The sequence below is a fragment of the Brachyhypopomus gauderio genome, chromosome 4 (genome assembly GCF_052324685.1).
Source record: "Brachyhypopomus gauderio isolate BG-103 chromosome 4, BGAUD_0.2, whole genome shotgun sequence".
NCBI classification, from domain to species: domain Eukaryota; kingdom Metazoa; phylum Chordata; class Actinopteri; order Gymnotiformes; family Hypopomidae; genus Brachyhypopomus; species Brachyhypopomus gauderio.
In genome coordinates this window covers 19,415,468-19,434,349 of record NC_135214.1, presented here as the reverse complement: position 1 = coordinate 19,434,349, position 18,882 = coordinate 19,415,468, and the positions used below count along the sequence as shown (strand labels likewise).

At 46.3% G+C, this 18,882-nt stretch overlaps 1 protein-coding gene across 6 annotated transcripts in view; it reads left to right on the top strand.

Annotated features, from left to right (window-relative positions):
- The window catches only part of tanc1b (tetratricopeptide repeat, ankyrin repeat and coiled-coil containing 1b), a 120,478-nt gene that overhangs the window by 75,975 nt on the left and 25,621 nt on the right, over window positions 1–18,882 (top strand). For all 6 annotated transcript variants that reach the window (XM_077002941.1, XM_077002937.1, XM_077002939.1 and 3 more), the window contains 6 exons: window positions 3,523–3,642; window positions 6,133–6,414; window positions 6,753–6,904; window positions 12,736–12,967; window positions 14,587–14,753; window positions 17,497–18,104. In XM_077002941.1, the coding sequence (XP_076859056.1) occupies window positions 3,523–3,642; window positions 6,133–6,414; window positions 6,753–6,904; window positions 12,736–12,967; window positions 14,587–14,753; window positions 17,497–18,104 (1,561 nt within the window). The remainder of the gene's footprint in view (window positions 1–3,522; window positions 3,643–6,132; window positions 6,415–6,752; window positions 6,905–12,735; window positions 12,968–14,586; window positions 14,754–17,496; window positions 18,105–18,882) is intronic.

Here is an 18,882-nt window from a genome sequence, read left to right as displayed (position 1 = left end):
ATTAATATTGTAATAATATATATAAAGAAAAAAGATTGACAGTGAAATGGCTAGTAGTGAGTGAGTGAGTGAGTGAGTGAGTGAGTGAGTGAGTGAGTGAGTGAGTGAGTGAGTGAGTGAGTGAGTGAGTGTGTGTGTGTGTGTGTGTGTGTGTGTGTGTGTGTGTGTGTGTGTGTGTGTGTTGAGGTCACTGTCCCACTGTCACAGTCTCAGGTGACAATGTGTCGGTGCCCACTGTTCATCCTCTGCTTTTAAAACATCAACTTTCTCACTATTTGACTGGGCACTAAATGTGGCTAAAAACTAATTAATTTTTTGTGTTCACATCTTTTGATGGTTGTATTGTGAGCCCCCTGTGTTGGTAGGTGCAGTTCTGAGCCTGCTTGGTTCACATTGTTTGCGTGTTCTTAGATCTTTGGCCGTTTTCTTGTGTGGGCAGGTCCCTAAAGCCAGACCACACTTAGTGAACCTCTGCCTCATTAAGGTGGATCTCAGTTTGTCAGTCAGCTTCAGGCTGTCTTTCAAAACCAGGCTTCTTTGCAATTTGACTTCCTAATTTTCCTGGTGGCATTTTATCAGGCATGTTGTATTTGGTTGATTTCTAACGTGGCTGGCTGTTGTGTTCTGGTCCTGATCTTTGAGGTGTTGATTTCTCTAGAGGGGTTCTGGAGAATGAGTCCTCTGGATAAGCTGTGAACGAGGGTGGTTTTGCCAGCCTTTAAAATGATATGAGTGGAATGTCTTTATTCCTGTTTTTAATGGATCGTTTCTGTGTATTTATGACCAGTGGAACTTTACTACATTTGGCCCTGCATGCATAATTTGTGATGTTCCTGTAAACGTGTAAGATGTGTGTTCAAAGTCCTGCACATAGAGCCTCAGTTGGGTGTTTGTCCTATTTGCCAAATTATTCATTTGTAAGCTGATCCCTCACTTTACTAACACAAAGGTTTCAGTTGGTTGTTGTTAAATCAGTCAGTAGGTTGGTGTAAAATATTTGCAATACATTTTCTGTCTGCAATACATATACTGTGTGTATATATATATATATATATATATATATATATATATATATATATATATATATATATATATAGATAGATAGATAGATAGATAGATAGATAGATAGATAGATAGATAGAGAAACAAATAAACAATAAAATGAATGATTGGGAATTTAGCAGTGATCTAGGCTGTCGGGAGGTGTCTGTCTGGTCACCTTGTGATGTATCCTGTTGTGTTGGTGCCGGTCTGTCTGGCCTGGTAGGCTTGTCTGTCTGGTCAGCTTGTGGTCTGGCCTGGTGGGTTGGTCTGTCTGGTCAGCTTGCAGTCTGGCCTGGTGGGCTGGTCTGTCTGGTCAGCTTGTGGTCTGGCCTGGTGGGCTGGTCTGTCTGGTCAGCTTGTGGTCTGTCCTGGTGGGCTGGTCTGTATGGTCAGCTTAAGGCTTGTTTGGTCTGATACAGTGAGCTGTTCTGTTTGGTGTGCCTTAGTATGCTAGATTATACAGGCTGTCCTGAAAGTCTGAGCAAGCATCGAGTTCTCAGGAAGTGTTCGTGATTGCTTGGGTTGTGCAGCAGTGATACTGTTCTGTTTTGCCTTGTTCTGTAAGAGTGCCTGCAGGGTGCCATCTCTTAACATCCTGGAAAATTATCTGCCCATTTTGTCATTATCTGACCAGGTGGTGGAGTCACGTATATGTTAAGCAGCAGATGTCAGTGTTCACTCTCAGAATGGTTTCAGGGTGCATGTGGGACACTGGAGGAAATTGCTTTGGATTTTGTAAGCAGAAGGTGCTTGTGGAGACTGGTGCTCCACACACCAGCCTTCCACCTCTGATGCTCTGCTCGTAGGTCTCGTGGAGCTGGTGCAGATGATGTAGTTGTGTGGTGAGTAGAAAAATCTGGAATCCTTGGATCACTCTTTTTGCACTGTTGCGTGGTCTGCATGTCTGGGACTGAATTTTGTATGGAGAGATCCCTGTTTTATATTCTGCTACAGCTTTCTGCTGGAGTCTGTTTCTCAGAGTGGTTCAGGGTGGCCTTGCGGTGTGAGAGGCAGAATTCATGTGCTGTCAGACTGTGATGGACTCGGAGCATGCTGGGAGAATTCCTTCTGGCAGGCTTTCAGGTGATCAGAGGGCGTCTGTGTCTGTGCACTTAAACTCTTTATTATGGTGTCTTGCTGGAGAAGCTCTTCTCTGGGGCTTCAGAGCTATGTCTTCAGCTCCTGCTCCACAACCTTTCTCAGGGTGTCTCCAGTGTCCGCTAGTTTACTGCTCGGTGTCACTCTTGTCTTGGAGCAGGTTGTCTATGTCCCTCTTCCACTCTTGTATCGACACTTAAATGTTTCTTGATCTGCCTCAGCTGCTCCCGGAGAAACCCTTTGCTGGCCAGTTTTGATGTGGCTCTGGACATGCTCCCTCAGTTGTACTGGGCCCGCTTCCAGCAGCGAGAGGTGGTCCTGGATCTGAGGTACTTTGGTGTGGAGGCTTGGGGGAGGTGATTGGGAGCTTGTCATCTGCAGTGCCCTAGTGGCTAAGAGGTGACCCTTTTTCCTCTGCTCATGGCGGTTCAAGAGTTGGTGCCAGACTGGATTTTCATTCACTCAGTCTGACAGTCTCTTTAAGCTTGTGAAAAGGCCATTGGTACTGTATCTGGTGTATCTTTACTACTGTGCACCACTGTTTTAGTAGATGGTGGCAGTTGGAACTCTGCTTTCTGGGTCTGTGTCATGGTCCTCGGGCATGTTCCATGCCTTTTGCAGACTCTTCATGTTTTTGTCTTTCACTTCCAGGGCGATCCTGGTGTAGTTATTTGATTAGGTTTTGGGAGAGTGAATGTTGATTTGGTCTACCAGCAAGCAAACTAAACTAAAGGGTGTGAAAAACCCTCAGACAGAATCTTTCTTCAGAAACCTTACAGACAAGAAGCAAATGATTTTGATACATTGTAACAAATGCATCACAGGCCAACTGGTCAGTCATGGGAGATTCATGCTAACCGGCAAGTTAGCAAATTTGCAGATCAAGCTGAACAGTATGTAATAATGAGTGTTCAGTATCTGTGACTCTATAGCAGTTCTTTTCATATTCATAAGATGAGGGGATCTTTTACTGTGGGTGAAATGCAGTCGTTGGCTTCTGTCTTTTATCAATGTTTCCTTCTAAAATATCCGCATCTCTTAGTGAAGGTTCTTTTGTTTATTCCAGTTTAAAAGTCCCTGTTCCAGGTTTGAAGACCCTGTGCGAGGTTTCCTTTCTTTATTCCGTTGGTTCTGCTCTGCTTCGCTTCCTGCTACTGGGGTATTTATCTGCAGTGCTAACAGCTGAACAGCTGCTATGAAGACGTAGAATGCTAAACAGCCGTGCACTCTCGTCCCCGTGTTATTTTTACGTTATTTTGCCTAACTTCTGTCAACTTGCGCTGAACGGTTTTCATTTGCTTTAAACTTTCTATGGATCGTCTAGTTTAAATAAATAATGCTAAAATGTAAAGTTAACTCATCCCCCCCTTTATATTTAAGCTACCAGTTCCACTAAACTGGAAGACCTGAGCTATCTGGATGAGCAGCGTAACGCACCTCTGCGTACCTCAATACGCATGCCTTGGCACCACACCGGAGGACGGCCGCCCTACGACAAAGGTACATGCCACTGCCACTGTCCAATCAGAACTACACCTACACTTCCATTAGACTAGGCTGACTTGCTTCTTTAAATGAATCTAATGAATCCATATGTAGGTAATGTAAGATTACATTATAGCATTTTAATATGTGATTTGATTACTTCACAAAACTTTCAACTTCTTAATGCTCCACTTATTGCTTCTCAGTATGCATGACGGGACTGAAATATTGTGATGTGTCCTTCACACCACACTAGATTTCTAGAAGACATTTGGTATGAAATATGAGATACTTTAATAGATTATAACATTGTTGCTGTGTGAACTTACGAATGGTTCAGTAATTCTAAAACGTGGCAATATATAATATGTAACTCTGCAATTTTGGATTTGACACATCTACTAAAACAATTAACTGCAGAGTGTAATCGAGTGTGCTCAACCGACCCCCAAACCGTGCAGGAATCTTGCAAACGATGAGTCAGCTTTAGACCACATCCCCAACACTGAAAGCCAACATCTCCCCAAGTTCTCACAACTTCTGGGCAAATTGTTCCTGCAACCATCAAATGATGTTTGAAGTCACGTGGCAACGTTTGTAACGAGACGAAAACGGCAGCCACATTTTTCCCCGTAGTCCTCTAAGGAGAAGGCCATTTCAGGCTTTGTGTAGGCGGTATTGTCAGAAGGACATGAAGGATTTATGTTCAGCTGTTTTATTAGACAGCGTTTTCCATCACATTACGCAGATGAATTTTAGTGTGCCCTTGTTCCCTGTATCGTGTGCCGTCGGCTAGCACAGTTGCAGGAATGCCTGGGACGAAGTGAAGCCTGTATATTCAGGTAATCCTGTGCCTGTGTGCGGAGGCTGTGGGATTTGAGGTGGGATTTTCTCAGGCAAGCCCATGGCATAAAGGATGCAGGTCTATATCACTGAGCGCTTGTGTGATTTTTTTACTTTTTTCTTTTCTTTCTCACCCTCTCCTCCATGCAGTTGAGGAGGTTATGTGCACTGAGCAAACAGCAAAAGAGTTTAGCAACAGGCTGTGTTTGTCTTTAGCCTCTTCCTAGGTCCTGTAAATGTCCTAATGGAGGGAGTTGGAAAGAAACATACACTCCCATATTAACCAGTGCCTTGCCAGACAGTTTCACTGTGTATATACATATACATACATTTCACTCTGTGTGTATATATATATATATATATATATATATATATATATATATATATATATATATATATATATATATATATATATATACATATATACATATATACATATACATATATATATATATATATATATATACACACACATTTTGCCTTGTGCTTTGGCCAAAGTGTGCACTTAGATAAAATGATTGTATCACAGTAGTAACCCCATTGCAGAAGAAGAGAACCCAAGCCACAGTGTTGAGAGTGGGCAATAATACACACTCTACTGCAACCTCTTCCTCTCAGAGCCGCTCTGCCCCAGGCCCACCGTACCTAACCTGCTCTTTCATCCTCAGAGAGAGAGAGAGACAGAAAGAGTGAGGGATGGAGTGTGTGTTGGGGGAGGAGTGCATGTATTAAACCAGCTTGAGGAGATAGCAGGGAAGAAAGAAGAGACGGAGGTGAGAGCATGAATAGGACAGAAGAAAGGGAGTGTGTGGAGGCTGTTTATGGTTCTGACACACGTATTACGGATGCGCGCGCACACACACGTGCACGCACACGCTAATCCCAGGCTTTGAGCAGCCAAGATGTCCTACAGAGGACTATTTCCATTCCCCAGTTTCAGCATTTCAGCTGAGAGCAGAGTGAACCCCTATAGGCATGAAAGAAAAAAGACACACACACACACACACACACACACACACACACACACACACACACACACACACACACACACACAGACTGTAGAGAATGTGATGTTGCTTTCAGATCTAGATTGCAGCCTGCTGAAACCGCAGCCCTGGCACAGGTCTTGATTGATCTGTCTTCTAGAAACATAGTTTATCTGGCAGCATTTGCTTCTTGTATGCCTTGGCACTGCTTAACATAATGTTTGACACTATCTTTTCAGCTGCTCGTAAGATTTGGCAAACAGTGGCAGCTAGTGTATCATGGGATCAAAGCAGCAGATAGTGTTCTTCTAATCACCGAGACCAGCGTTTATCTTAAGGATAGACTCCAGTGAAAATCTCTCCCAGACTCTCCCAGCCCGGGCCTCGCTGTCCATTTATCTCCAGAGCGTTTAGCGTCTCCAGCAGCAGCTCAGAAGGGACTCTCGGCAAGCAAGCGTGGCAAAAACATCTCAGCTAACATAGTCAAAAGTGTCTTTTCCGTCTTGGTGCCCGCCCTTTGAACCTCGTCGACGTACTCTAATCACGTTTGCGTATATAAATAAGCAAGTCCATTAGGGAAGGACTAGGAACACCCTTCAGCCTGTCTGATCTTCAGCCTGTCTGATCTTCAGCCTGTCTGATCCGTCACTGACGTTTGTGTGTGTTCCCCTCTCAGCACGCTTCACTCCGTATAAGCCTGCGGACATCATGCTGAAGCCCCTGCTCTTCGAGGTTCCCAGCATCACCACGGACTCAGTGTTCGTGGGCCGTGATTGGCTGTTCCAGCAGCTGGAGGATGTCCTGTCGGGCAGCGCGACGGGTGAGGGGCGCGGGGCCATCGTCGTGGGCAATGTGGGCTTCGGCAAGACGGCCGTCATCTCCCGAATGGTGGCTCTCAGTTGCCATGGAGGCCGCATGAGACAGATCGCCTCCAGTAGTCCCAACGCGTCCCCCAAAAGTAAGACATGAGACATGAGGGCAGTTGTGTGTGGGTCTGTTACCCAGCCAGACGGATCATCCTAATCTGTCTAGATTACCTGGAGTTGAAGGTTGAGATTTATTCTCACATGGAGTGTTTTAAAATGTTTAACTTTCATGCCTGATTGTAGGAGACGTGATCCATAGTGTGTGTTGTTTACCAGGTCACCTAAAAGCTGTTAGATCTGAACAACTGAACAGCACTATAAGAAGGAACACTAGAGGCTCAAGGGACGAAGACGTCTTGCAGACAGTGTGTGTCGCCTGCTTGGTTACAACGTGGATGTTTAATAAAGTGGGTGTCATGCACCTGTGCAGGTGTGGATCCTAGCGCTGAGTTGCCTCTGAGCCAGCACCCTCAGCCCAGCTCCCCCCCCAGTGCCACCGGCACCCTGCAGCCGGACAGCTGCCCCAGCACCCCGGAGCTCCGTCGCCGCAGGGAGGAGGCCGTCAGGCGGCTGGCAGCCAAGGTAGTGTGTGTGTGTGTGTGTGTGTGTGTGTGTGTGTGTGTGTGTGTGTGTGTTTCTGTGAGTTCTCGCCACCACAAAAATGCACCCTGGTTCGACTTCACACCTTTCTGTTTGTAGACGTCTGTTCTGGTTTATGTGCTTCCTCCGTGTGAGACGTAGGGGCTCAGCTGAAAAGAGGCTTGTTTCGTTCTAGCCGTCCCTTTAAGCCACAGCACAGCTGAGTCCACCTGTCCAGAGCCTCGCGCTCAGAGACGTGGCAGGACGGGGAGGGAGGGCCTGTTGGAGCACGGCCGAGACAGAGCAGGCACGCAGCAAATGGCTTTGCAGTTCCAGGATAAACCATCCGCCGTATGCTCACGTTTCAGTTATGTGTGAATCGAAATGTAACTGGAGTCGGCTATTGCACTCTTAAGGTTTTGCGATTTAAGGAAGCGGTCTGTTTTGTCTTTTCCACTGAATTCTTCGCAGGGTGACGTTTAGCCCAAGCCGTTTCGCGTAACTAACCGAAGTTATAACAGCTCGACGTTGTGCTGCGGGTTATAGATTCGTAGTGCTGCCGAGAGCAGAAGCGTCAGTGATATGAATGCGTGTGATTTGTGTAGGGTATAATGTGTGTCTGCCATTCAGCCTGTGTGAGTGCAGAACACTGAACACTTGCGTCTGAGCTCGCGCGGCCCAGTTGGCTTCCTCGCCACACACAGCGCGAGCGCAGACAGCTGCAGGATTACACTCACGCTTTATGTTGCACGCTCTTCTTTTCCTCGTCTGCCTTAATTGACAGTGTTTCTTTAGCCTCTTTTGCTTTCCCAAAGCTAGTTCTGAAAGCGTGTGTGTGTGTGTGTGTGCGCGCGTGTATGCGTGTGCATGTGTGTGCGCCTAAAGATCTAGTCAGTTTCTGTTCGAATCAGGGTTCATCTTTTGAAGGCCATATAGAATAAAGGTAAGAACTGTGGTCTCTCTTGAAACATAGACAAACAAGGTTTGACATTGCTTGGATTCAACTGTTGATAAATTCAAAATCCTTTCTTTCTTTTTGAAACACACACACGCACACACATACACACACACACACACACACACACACATTCTCACTCACTCACATTATCTCCTCATTCTGAAGGTGCATAACTGTGAGTCTTTACCAGAGAAGAATAATTATTTACAATCATAAAATACATTCTAAACACTTTTTGAAAACGTCAAAGCAAGACGAATTCGACAGAGCTGTAGGTTCAGGAAAGCTTTCTGCGTTATTTGTCGAAGAACTACACAACTGCACATGCACATGTACGCACACATGCTGCCTGGTGCTTTGAAAGGGTCTGAGATGGAGGCAGTGGTGCCAAAACTCCTGAGCCAACCATTCAGCGCTCAGTAATTAAAGGCTGAAAAGACGCACGTTTACCTCCAGCCCTTCTCTCCTGCTAGCCTTTTCACTTTAGATTATTTTTTCCTTTTCCAGATTTTCCCCCAGTTGTTTCCTCTGTATTTTAGTCATAACCATCAGATAGTTCTCCCCTGTCACATGACAGCTGCCCACCAGAGAGGGCAAGGACCGTCACACGCCTCCTCCTAGGAAGCAGGCAGCCAATCACGCCGTAGCTCATTCAACATCAGATCACCATAACACACTGGTGGGGCAGTGCTATCCAGCCCCTTGTGAGGCACCAGCTCACACAAGCCCACGATTGGCCGTCCGTGCTGTAACTGACAGGAGAGAGAGAGTATGGCTTCCCCGAGAACCCAGACGGTTTCTCTCAGGATCCTGGCCACAGATGGCGGTGAAATCACTGGGGATCGAACTCGCAAACACCTTTTCTGTTGCATCACTCGGGAGCCCTGCAAAACACTTTTTGAAATAGTTACATATTCATGAATTGATGATGTCCCAGTGGAGGTTACTGTGTAAATACACACACATTTTGCTTGAGACAAATGAGCGGGTTTTCTGGTGTACCTCCCTCTGATGGGGAATCGATTCGCTCCTCTAGTTCGCTGTTCTGGTCTGCCGCCCTGTGGCTTGCAGAGAAGGGCAGAGAAGGGCAATAGAGCCGTTACACATCCACAATCTCCCAGATTTACAGAAAATGACATAAATCACTGTATAGAAAAGAGCAAGATACACTCATGCCCCCGTGTTCTGGGTGTGTAGCTTTAGTGCTTCTTTTGCAGCTTGAGTGAGACATGTTGGGGGAACACACCCCCCTCCCAGTGTTTCTCGTGTGTAGTGAAAGACCGAACTGCCACCTGTCATTCACTATAAGAAGTAAACGATGTACAAACTGCACGTCTCGGTGGGCCCTGCTGTCGCTTGTGTGTTCCCATGGCAACGGGTTGGCAAGGTGGTCATTTGTTCTAAGGTAGAGGAGACAGGAGATTGTGCTCACGGGAGCAGTGCAGGCTCAGAAGAACCCCAAACTGGGGAAGGGGCACCAGCTCAATGCAGCGGGCCATTGGATCCGCCCGCCTCCTCAATCGACCAATCAGCTTGGCCCCTAATCGATAAGCCGAAACGAAAGGTTTACAGTGACTAATATTAGACCTAATGTTTGAATCGCTGTGACCATAATCACTGTAAAATTATGTGGCAAAGAGATTACAGGGGAACGTGTGAGAGGCGACACACTTTCTGACATTTGTTGATGTTGCTGCTGTTTGTGGGCCTGGACGCGCCCGTGCGAGTTTGGCGTCCTGCTGAGAGGCTGGTCCTGTCTCCCCAAGCCCGTGATTCACCACCTCCCTCTTCCATTTCACCTGTTCTCCCTGGTTTCCTGGAACTGATCTCACATATGGTGTCAGCCTACACAGCTTTACAAAAGATGCTTTCTTTGCTTTCTCTTCAACCCATAAAATCATGTGTTGTTGTGCATGTCTGGGCAGGAAGTGTTTTGATTGAATCTCCTACTGAGCCTAATCGATGGACAGATGCCACTGAAACATCAAGAATTGCATCATGGTGTCTGGCGCTTGGGTCGTGGTCCCACTATGAGCAGTGCTGGGCTCTGACCAGGACCGTGTGTATTTCATCTATGTCCACTGAGCTAGATCAAGATCACAAACGTGTCAGGGTTGACGCGCTTCACACCGTCCCAGCTGCAGTTCCTGAATCCCCAGTCCACTATACCCAACTCGTTTACGAATGGATGAACTTTAGCTGAGCTTTGTTGTGGCTGGAAGTGATGACAACTCGGCTTGATCAAGCTTTTCTGAGCCACCTGCTCCACCGTCTCAGATCAAAAGATTTTCCTTTTTCGTTTAAAAACTCTTCCTATCAGCAGATATACCCCATATAACCAGATCTACCCCAGATATACCCAGCTGCTGCGCTGCTTATTATATTCTAATATATCCTTCTCATTTCTGATTCTTCTATACAAACATCTGTTTCCTGACCTACTGTCTCATGGGCATATGTGTCATTTTGTTTCGATTATCGGCATGTTTTCATGGTTGCAAGGAGCATTTGTTACATTTGTTACATCCAGTCATTAATATGCTTTCCTTGGCTAGAGGATTTATTGTCCTAGTTATATTTTCTTAGAAGGAGTAATTGCTGCAGGGTTCTGATAACATACCTTGTACCAATAATTATAGGCACAGTTTTATAATATGCATAATTCTTACTGGTTTTAGAAGGTGCTATTGGTATAGGTAACACAAAACACCAAAGATGCTAGCCATCTCTAATTTACAATAGAAGGATACAATGACAAACAATTTCTTGTGAGATTACCCAATTATTAGTTGGCTCATTGTGTTTTAAACCGTATATGTTTTAAACCGTATATACATCAATCAACCACTTGTAGTTATTGACTGGTCCTTTTGTGGCAGGTTTAACAGACCTTCATTTTTGGAAGCACAACAGTGTCAGTAGAACACTGACCATAAAGCAGGATTTATTATTCACCTAAAACAGTGTTTGTCTTTAGTGGAATTGGGAGGGTAAGGGTTTCTCTCATCTGAAAGACCCTCGACTAGGTGATCTTTTGTGGCAGTGAGCAGCTAGACGTTCCTCCTTTGAGGTGAAAATTAAGCCGGTCCTATTAACCCTAACTGTCCAAATGGGAAATACCACAATCCATCAAACAGTAATTTCAGTAATAAATTAGAGCAAACTAAATGGCACCCTTAAAAGGCCTTGAGCAGCTCTGCTAGTGTGTACTTTACTGTCAAGTTATTTGACATTGACATTAATGAGATGAATCAAACCTTTGTGTTGAGCTCTTCGTTAAGAGCGTGTCTTGGCTCCAGCTGTCCATTCATTCATCTGGTCCGTCTGATGATGTTTCCAAGAGGTTGTGGCAGAACGGTGACGCTCGTTTCAAACAGTCAAATTTGAAAATGTTTCTTTATCGTTATTGGATGTTTTGAACATGTCATGCTTCGTGCTGACTACCGTGCCGCTAGCAGTGTGTGTGCTCGCCCAGGTCGTGGGCAGCCTTGCTGTAGACGGTTCATTGGATGCTCTGCATGTTCCTTTATGCTCTTTGTTTGTCTTCTCCTCGTTGGCATCCAGAAGGAAGTGACGCATGATCTCTGTAGATCTGTGCTGGGCCAGGGAGGAGCTCCCTTAGCACCAAGATGAAGAATGTCCTCTCACCAAAGCCTGGAGGAAGCAGCCCGTTGTGCTTGCTGTTTAATTATTCAGGCTTGAAAATGGCAGGGATTCTTTTCATCACAAAACTCTGCGGTGCAGATTTAGGTGCGACGGCGAGTGTTTGCTGCTAATAGGAAGCGGTGCGTTTGGAGTAGGAGGCAGAGTGGAGTAAAAAACCAAGATGGCCCAGGTTGGGACTGCAGAACAGCTGTGCTGCTTCATCCCCGCCCTCCTCGCACCCACCACTCCACTCCCAGTGGGCTGAGCCGTCACCCAGCCCCGCTCAGACGCTGTTCCCAGGGTTTTCGGCACAAATGCGGCACGAAAGAGCCACTTCCAAGTGACCTCCATCCCTCATCAAAGAGCTGAAGTCACTGGTTCGTAATCCCAGCGCAAGACGATTGTCTGGGGATTTGAAGGCTAACCCAGGTGTTTGGTTAGCATTTATAAAGCCGCCACTCTGTGAATGCTTCGTGAAGTGATGACTTTTCCTGCTTAAAATTCTCATTTTGGGCTGTAATACAATGTCCTGCAAACATGGGAATGAAATTGGAGTGTTCTTTGCTGTCAGTCTAACCCGACAACCATATCGGTGCTGTAATTGCATAGTTAGTTATTTATTACTGCCATTTCCATAAAGGCCCATGCTGGCCTACTCCTGAGTGGTTTTTGGTATCATCACTGCTTGTTTATCATACTTGTGCAGATCCCCCCTTGTTAGATTGCAACACCCTTCCCTCTCCCCGACGTCTTTGTTTGTGGTGCCTCCACCACTCGTCTGCTGTCTGCAGGAGCTTCTCTTGTATAAAAAACTTCACTGTATTATTGAATGCTCTGTATTCTGAATACATTTGGCAATAAATGTGACTCGACATTGTGTTCCGTTGTGTTCTTCCAAACCAGGCTTCACAGTTTTGTGTTACAGCTTTTCTACAGTAGCTGAGTCTTGTGCGTTGTTCCCTTTACAATTGGCAGTACGTTAACTGTGCTCCCAAAAGGTACATATTGTAAATTTGTATTTAGTGATATTGAGATGGATCTTACAGCATCTTGTGTTGCAGGCAAAACCTGAATTATCTGTGTGGTGTGCTGCATTCAAAGCCACTGTGAATGTGAAGTTCTGTCAGATAAGGCATGTACAGCTGCCTGTGTGGTGATACTGAGGAATGATCTTAAGCAACAGGTTTAAGCATCTCTCTCTCTCTCTCTCTCTCTCTCTCCCCCCCCCCAGGTGGTTGCGTATCATTACTGCCAGGCTGATAACACCTACACCTGTCTGGTGCCCGAGTTTGTGCACAGTATCGCCGCCCTGCTGTGCAGAGCTCACCAGCTGACTGCCTACAGGGAGCTGCTGCTGAGGGAGTCACACATTCAGAGCATGCTCAGTCTGCGCTCCTGCGTCCAGGACCCGATGGCCGCCTTCCGCAGGGGCGTACTAGAACCACTTATCAGCCTGCGCAAAGGTACAAGTCCGTAACCTATTCATTTAGGGGTTAATGAATTGATTAATCACTGGGTGTTGCACTAGATTCTTGTAATGGAACTTCTCCTCCATTAGCTGCTAGGATTTCTCTACACTTGTTACATCACTGGTATCAGCTGTGCACTGTTGCACATAACTCAAGGACGACAAAATAATGTGACAGCCTCGTTTGAACACATTAAGCGGGTCTGACTCGGTAGTCAGCAAGCTCGCAGTGTGTAGGTTTAAAATCGGATGTCCCATGGGGCTTGAAGTAAGCACCTGACAGTAATACATTTCATCCCTTCATCCTGTAAATGCTGCATCTGGCCATACTACAGTGAACTTGCGCTGCCTTGAGTCCTTTTCTGTACAGCTATATGCTGTGATTGGCTGTTCCACCTGTGATATTCAAGGGAACGGACTTTAAAAGAACAAAACAGTTCCTCGCGTTCCTGACCACGTCAGTTCATAAGTGGAGCCCCAGTACAAGCTATTATGGATGTAGCAGACAAGTTCATTTCGCCGAAAAAGCAGAGGCATATTCTTGGAAATTATGTGTGTCATTTACTTAATAGCTGCAGTCTGTTTCAGATCCTGATTGGATGAAGGATAAAGTGAGAGAGAGGGCTCCATCTCCCAGGACTTCCTGATTCAGTCAGAGCTGACTGGGAAATATCGGTTAGCTTTTTAAAGCAAGAGGCCGCAGAAGCGTTTCAGGGTCTCGCCGGTTTGTTTAGCATGGGAATCCTGCCTTGTCTCTCAGCCATACACCTAATCAATACTGTACTGTGGGAGGCCAGGCTTGAGACATGGATAAACAAACTGTTTGCATGATGGAGATGGAAAAGACCGAGAATCAATACGATAGCAGCAGTCAAGGCCGGAGAGCAGCCCGTAGAGGCGCCCGTCTCCCATAATGCACAGCCCCGTGCCGTAGTACAGAAACTCGTGGCTGAAGTCCAGACCGATAACACGAAGAATGTTGATGGACGTCATTGTGTAATGAAAACGTTTGCCAGAAGATTTGTGGAGGATATTAAAAAGCAAAGATGTTTTTTTTTTAGATTTGGTAGTGGCCATTCTTTGAGTTTTATGTGTTTAAAAAAATCTCAAAGAAAAGAAACACACACACCACCCTTGATCTGTCCCTCCATAAAGAAATCTTTTTCCTTTCAAATAAACCCAGTTTGACCGCTTGATCAGGGACAAACTTGGAACTCCTCGTTGGTTTGTAATGAATTTAAAATGTTCTCTCCATCTCTCTGCTAGAGCAGGAGACCACCTCTCCCTCACATTCAGTCAAAACCATGGCACTTGGTGTCTGGTTTATTCGATTCTGCAGTGGCCTAAATCTGTTCTCAGTCTCAGTTTGTATTTGTTCCCACTGAGGTGAAGCGTTTTGTCATTACTCTTAGCTTAGTGTCACACAGCGATGTTCATCGTCTTCTTTTGGTTTCACAGGTGACTTTGCTTCTGCGTACATTAACACAGTCACATTTCTCTGCTGTTAGGTATCTGCTGCATCGAACATAACTGTGCGTGTGTGTTGTGTCCTGCTAACATGGAGACATGGCAATTTTAAAAAATGTATATATATATTTTTTTCATCTAAAACAGAGAGGAAGATTCCAGAAGAGGATTACGTCATTTTGATCGATGGACTGAACGAAGCAGAGTTTCACAAGCCGGACTATGGGGACACCATTGCGTCGTTCATTACCAAGATTATCTCCAAATTCCCCACCTGGCTCAAACTCATCGTCACTGTGCGCGTCAGTCTGCAGGTGAGGAACCCCCCGGGTCCGCACTATTATTTCTGAACGCCTCAGGTGTCATCGGTGCTCACTAGCACATGGATAACATGCTTTTCTCAAAACTAATAAGATTCATGTAATCTAACACTCCAGTAGTGTTGGGGTTTGTATTAAGTAACTGACTGATGCATTGATTGGTTGATTCGGGTAATTGCATGTGCACATTTTACCTCTTCCATATTCTAATGAGCTTCAGAAAGCAGCACTTACAGTTTTTAGTTTGTTTGTGTGTGTGTGTGTTTTTGTGTGTTTGTGTGTGATCAACTTCTTTGTTGTCTGAGCAGCAGTTCAGTCTGACGTCGCTCCGCAGGTGTGCAGCCCAGATGTCATTTACTGTGTTTATGTTGGGTTTCTATATAACAGTGTAACAGCTTCAGTCCGTGTTGGTGTAAGTCCTCTGAAGCCACATCACTGTCAACATCCCACTCTCTGTGAATCAACAGCTGCCCGGTCGTGCCTGCATCTCCACAGACAGCAGCTTACAGGACCAGCCTCCCCTTGTCTAACACACTCCTGCACAACATGTTCTTTTGGTCAAGTGAATCCTACAAGTGTAAGAAGTAGCACTGGCACAGGTGAGCGGGCGGTATAACGAAGAGGCTCGTGACACAGCCACTTTGGCTGGGATGGCAGAGGAGGACCAGATGGTGCGTGGAGGACCGGAGAGGAGGTGGACCGTCAGAGCCAGAGTTAGACAGATAGGGAGCTGCTGTCTGACGTGTGGAAAATGTATTTGTCTTGGCTGGCTTTTGACAGGCCTCACCCACACCTCTATGGATAGGGAAGGATTCACAGGCTTAAAAAAAAAAGAAGAAATACCCATAACAAAGAAAGCCCGTCCTTCACCAGCAGACAGAGTTATGTGTGCGGGAGTGTGCCTCTGATCCTCAGAACCGCAGCTACGACCGAGGCGCTAGTTCCATTCATGGTCCCTTCGCTGCAGAGAGTCGGCGTCCTGTCCGATCAGACACTGTGTTTTACCACCACCTGTAGAGAAGCTCAGCAGGGCGGCGTGCGCTGGAGAGCGTGATTCAGCTCTTGGAGGGTTTCGTGATGAATGGAGGAGCTGAGTGAGCTGGGTTATTGCAGGGTGCGGGGAAGTCCTCGCTGGCCCGCGCTCTTCTGCACAAGCTGGAGGTTGCGCGTCTGTGTGTGCCGCGTTCGGGAGGGCCGCTCTCCTGTGGTACAAGGCTGCTGACGCCAGGGATGAGGGCGATGCTCTTTTTGCAGGTTCACGTTCGATATATTGATCGGAATTAATCCCGGGCTTCACAGAGCAAATCGTTTTTTTGTTGGTTTGGGGGGGAGGGTGGGTGGGTGGGTGTTGCCCATTATTTCAGTTTAAATTACCGTGAGAGTAAAAATATATGGGATGGAGGAAGATTAAATAAAAGTGTGTGTGTGTGCATGTGTGTGTTCGTGTGCATGTGTGTGTGCACTAGCCAGCCATGCCTGATTACCAAATGGTCACTCACCATTTAACCATTCATTGATGATGGCAGTAATGAAAGGTCTTTATCCACTAATTGGTTGGCCACAATCTAGGTGAAATTTTATATTTCAGATTTGAGTTTGCATTGAATGTGGGTAAGACTGAATCTCACTGTAACATGGCTGGACCTCACCCGTGTCTGGACGGGTGTCGAGGTTGGTTCTCTCTGTGATCTGCAGTAGGCCTGAAGGCAAGTCTAACCACGTGTCTGTCTAAGGTAGCGTTAGACACGGTGGCTGTTGGTTTTGAATGCTGTGTGAAGTACCATTTACTGCATCTCCTGCTGCTGCAAACTAATCTGTGGTGTTTCTCAATCGCAGGCGCTTTGTGCTGCCTGAGTTGGGACAGACAGACAAATCTCAACAAAAGGTTTATGTGTGTTTTGAAAGCACCTTTGTAGGAATCTGTGTTCTTATCAGCAGTCCTGGTGGATTTCGCCGCCGTTCAAAATAGGTTGTCGTATCAGTGCAAATGAATCTTTATTCAAGTGTGAAGGTATGTGTGAAGACAAGGTCGATGTATCTGCGTGTGTGTGTGGTGATGTGTGCACACATGTCTGTGGAGACTTTACTGTGCAAGTGTCTCAGTAGGCTCTCTTAGTCTGTCACTTCTTAAACCTTACACCAAGTTTTGCGCAGTATTCTTGTGTCCCCTGTACCGTGTGCTTTTGTATGTGGGCATGTGTGTATGAATGTGTACATGAGCACGCGTGTCTGTGTGTGAGCTTACACAGTCGTCTGATACCTTCTGGTCTGCGTCACCCCCCAGCCCTGCAGCCCACTGACCTTCTGTAGATAAATCATCCAGAGGACATCAATACCATAACAGAGAGAGGGAGCTTTTAACACTGCCTGCCTGTGTCTCTGTATCTCTTGCTGAGGGATAGATGAGAGGTGGAAGGAGGGAGGGGTGGAGGGAGGGAGGGAGAATGACAGAGGAGAGCGAGGGAGGGAGGGAAAGAGAGACTCGAGAGAACTGGCAGCCATGTGGGGGGTTGATTGTATGTCTGATAGTTCAGTCTATTTGTTTAAATGTGAAGGAGGATTATGAATCAAAGTTTCAGAACACCTGCCACACACAAAAGCAAAGTGACGCCTGGATAACAGCAGTAAATGTGATATTATGAAATGCGAGAATAAAGGCGCTCTTCTCCTAAACTTGTATCAAAGAGTTTCGGGCATCAAACTGAATCTGTGCCTGTTTCTCGTTGTGTCCATGAAGGAGATCACCAGCCTGCTGCCCTTTGCCAAGATCAGCTTGGACGATTTCCCCGACAACAAGGAGATCGGCTCAGACCTGAACGCCTACATCCAGCACCGCATCCACGGCAGCAGCGACATCCTGAACAACATCTCTCTGAATGGCAAAGCCGACCCCGTCACCGTGGGCAAGGTGAGCTCACACCTCATCTCGCGCAGCCAGGGCTCGTACCTCTACCTGAAGCTCACCCTGGACCTCTTCGAGAGGGGCCACCTGGTCATTAAGAGCTCCAGCTACAAGGTGGTGCCCGTGTCGCTGGCCGAGCTCTATCTGCTGCAGTGCAACATGAAGTTCATGAGCAACTCGGCGTTCGAGCGGGCGGCGCCCATCCTCAACGTGGCCCTGGCGTCGCTGCACCCGCTCACAGACGAGCAGCTCTTCCTCGCCCTGAACGCCGGCAGCGTGCGCGGGGACATGCAGTGGGACGACTTCCAGCAGCGCATGGACACGGTCTCCGGCTTCCTGATCAAACGCAGGGACAAGACGCGCATGTTCTGCCACCCCTCCTTCCGGGAGTGGCTGGTCTGGAGGGCAGACGGCGACAGCTCCGACTTCACCTGTGACCCCAGGTGAGCTCCCATGGTGCTTTGCACTTTAAACGCCCGTGTTATTGCATCAGACGACGGCTGAGCACAGGTCGGGCTCTTTTTTGTTAGCGTAAAGATGGCAATATATGTCTTTGAAATAATCACAGCAGATTACTGAGCCAAAACAGATGGATGACAACCATCTCACCATGAGTACCCTGACACACCTTAAAAGGACGAATAAGATTTTGGACTTTCTCATCAACTTGCTCGAGCATTCTACCGAAAATATCAGACAAAATGCCCTAGCAACACTGGTCTCCAGTCCCATGTCCTCTCTCAGAGCATCTTTTACCCAGAGAAGTTTGCTTGAAGTCAAACTTTAAAGGTTAGGGCTTATCACAAGTAAGCAGACTCTATCGTTAAACAGGTGCCTATTGGCTGTTAATAAGGCATTTAATTCAGGCATTTAATTTGTTCATTTGAATCTCTGCTGTGTGGAGTGGAATGTCATTCTCTGAGAAAATGAGCTGAAACAGAATTCATTTGAGTAGTGTTCACGTACAAAAGATGTTAGACTGCAAACTGATTTTTTAATGCAATTTGTCAGCACACATGACATTTGTTTCAGCAATAGGTTCCTCTTAAAATAAATATTTAGATTGATTTGTAGAAATTCATTACTTTAAGTGGTAAATATGAACACTGTCTTGGTTTAAGATTCAATATTTAATTTCAGGTCCCAAATGTACACAGAACCAAGTCTACCTTGTTGACCTAAACCAATGTTATCTCTCCAGATCTGGACAGAGATTGAATA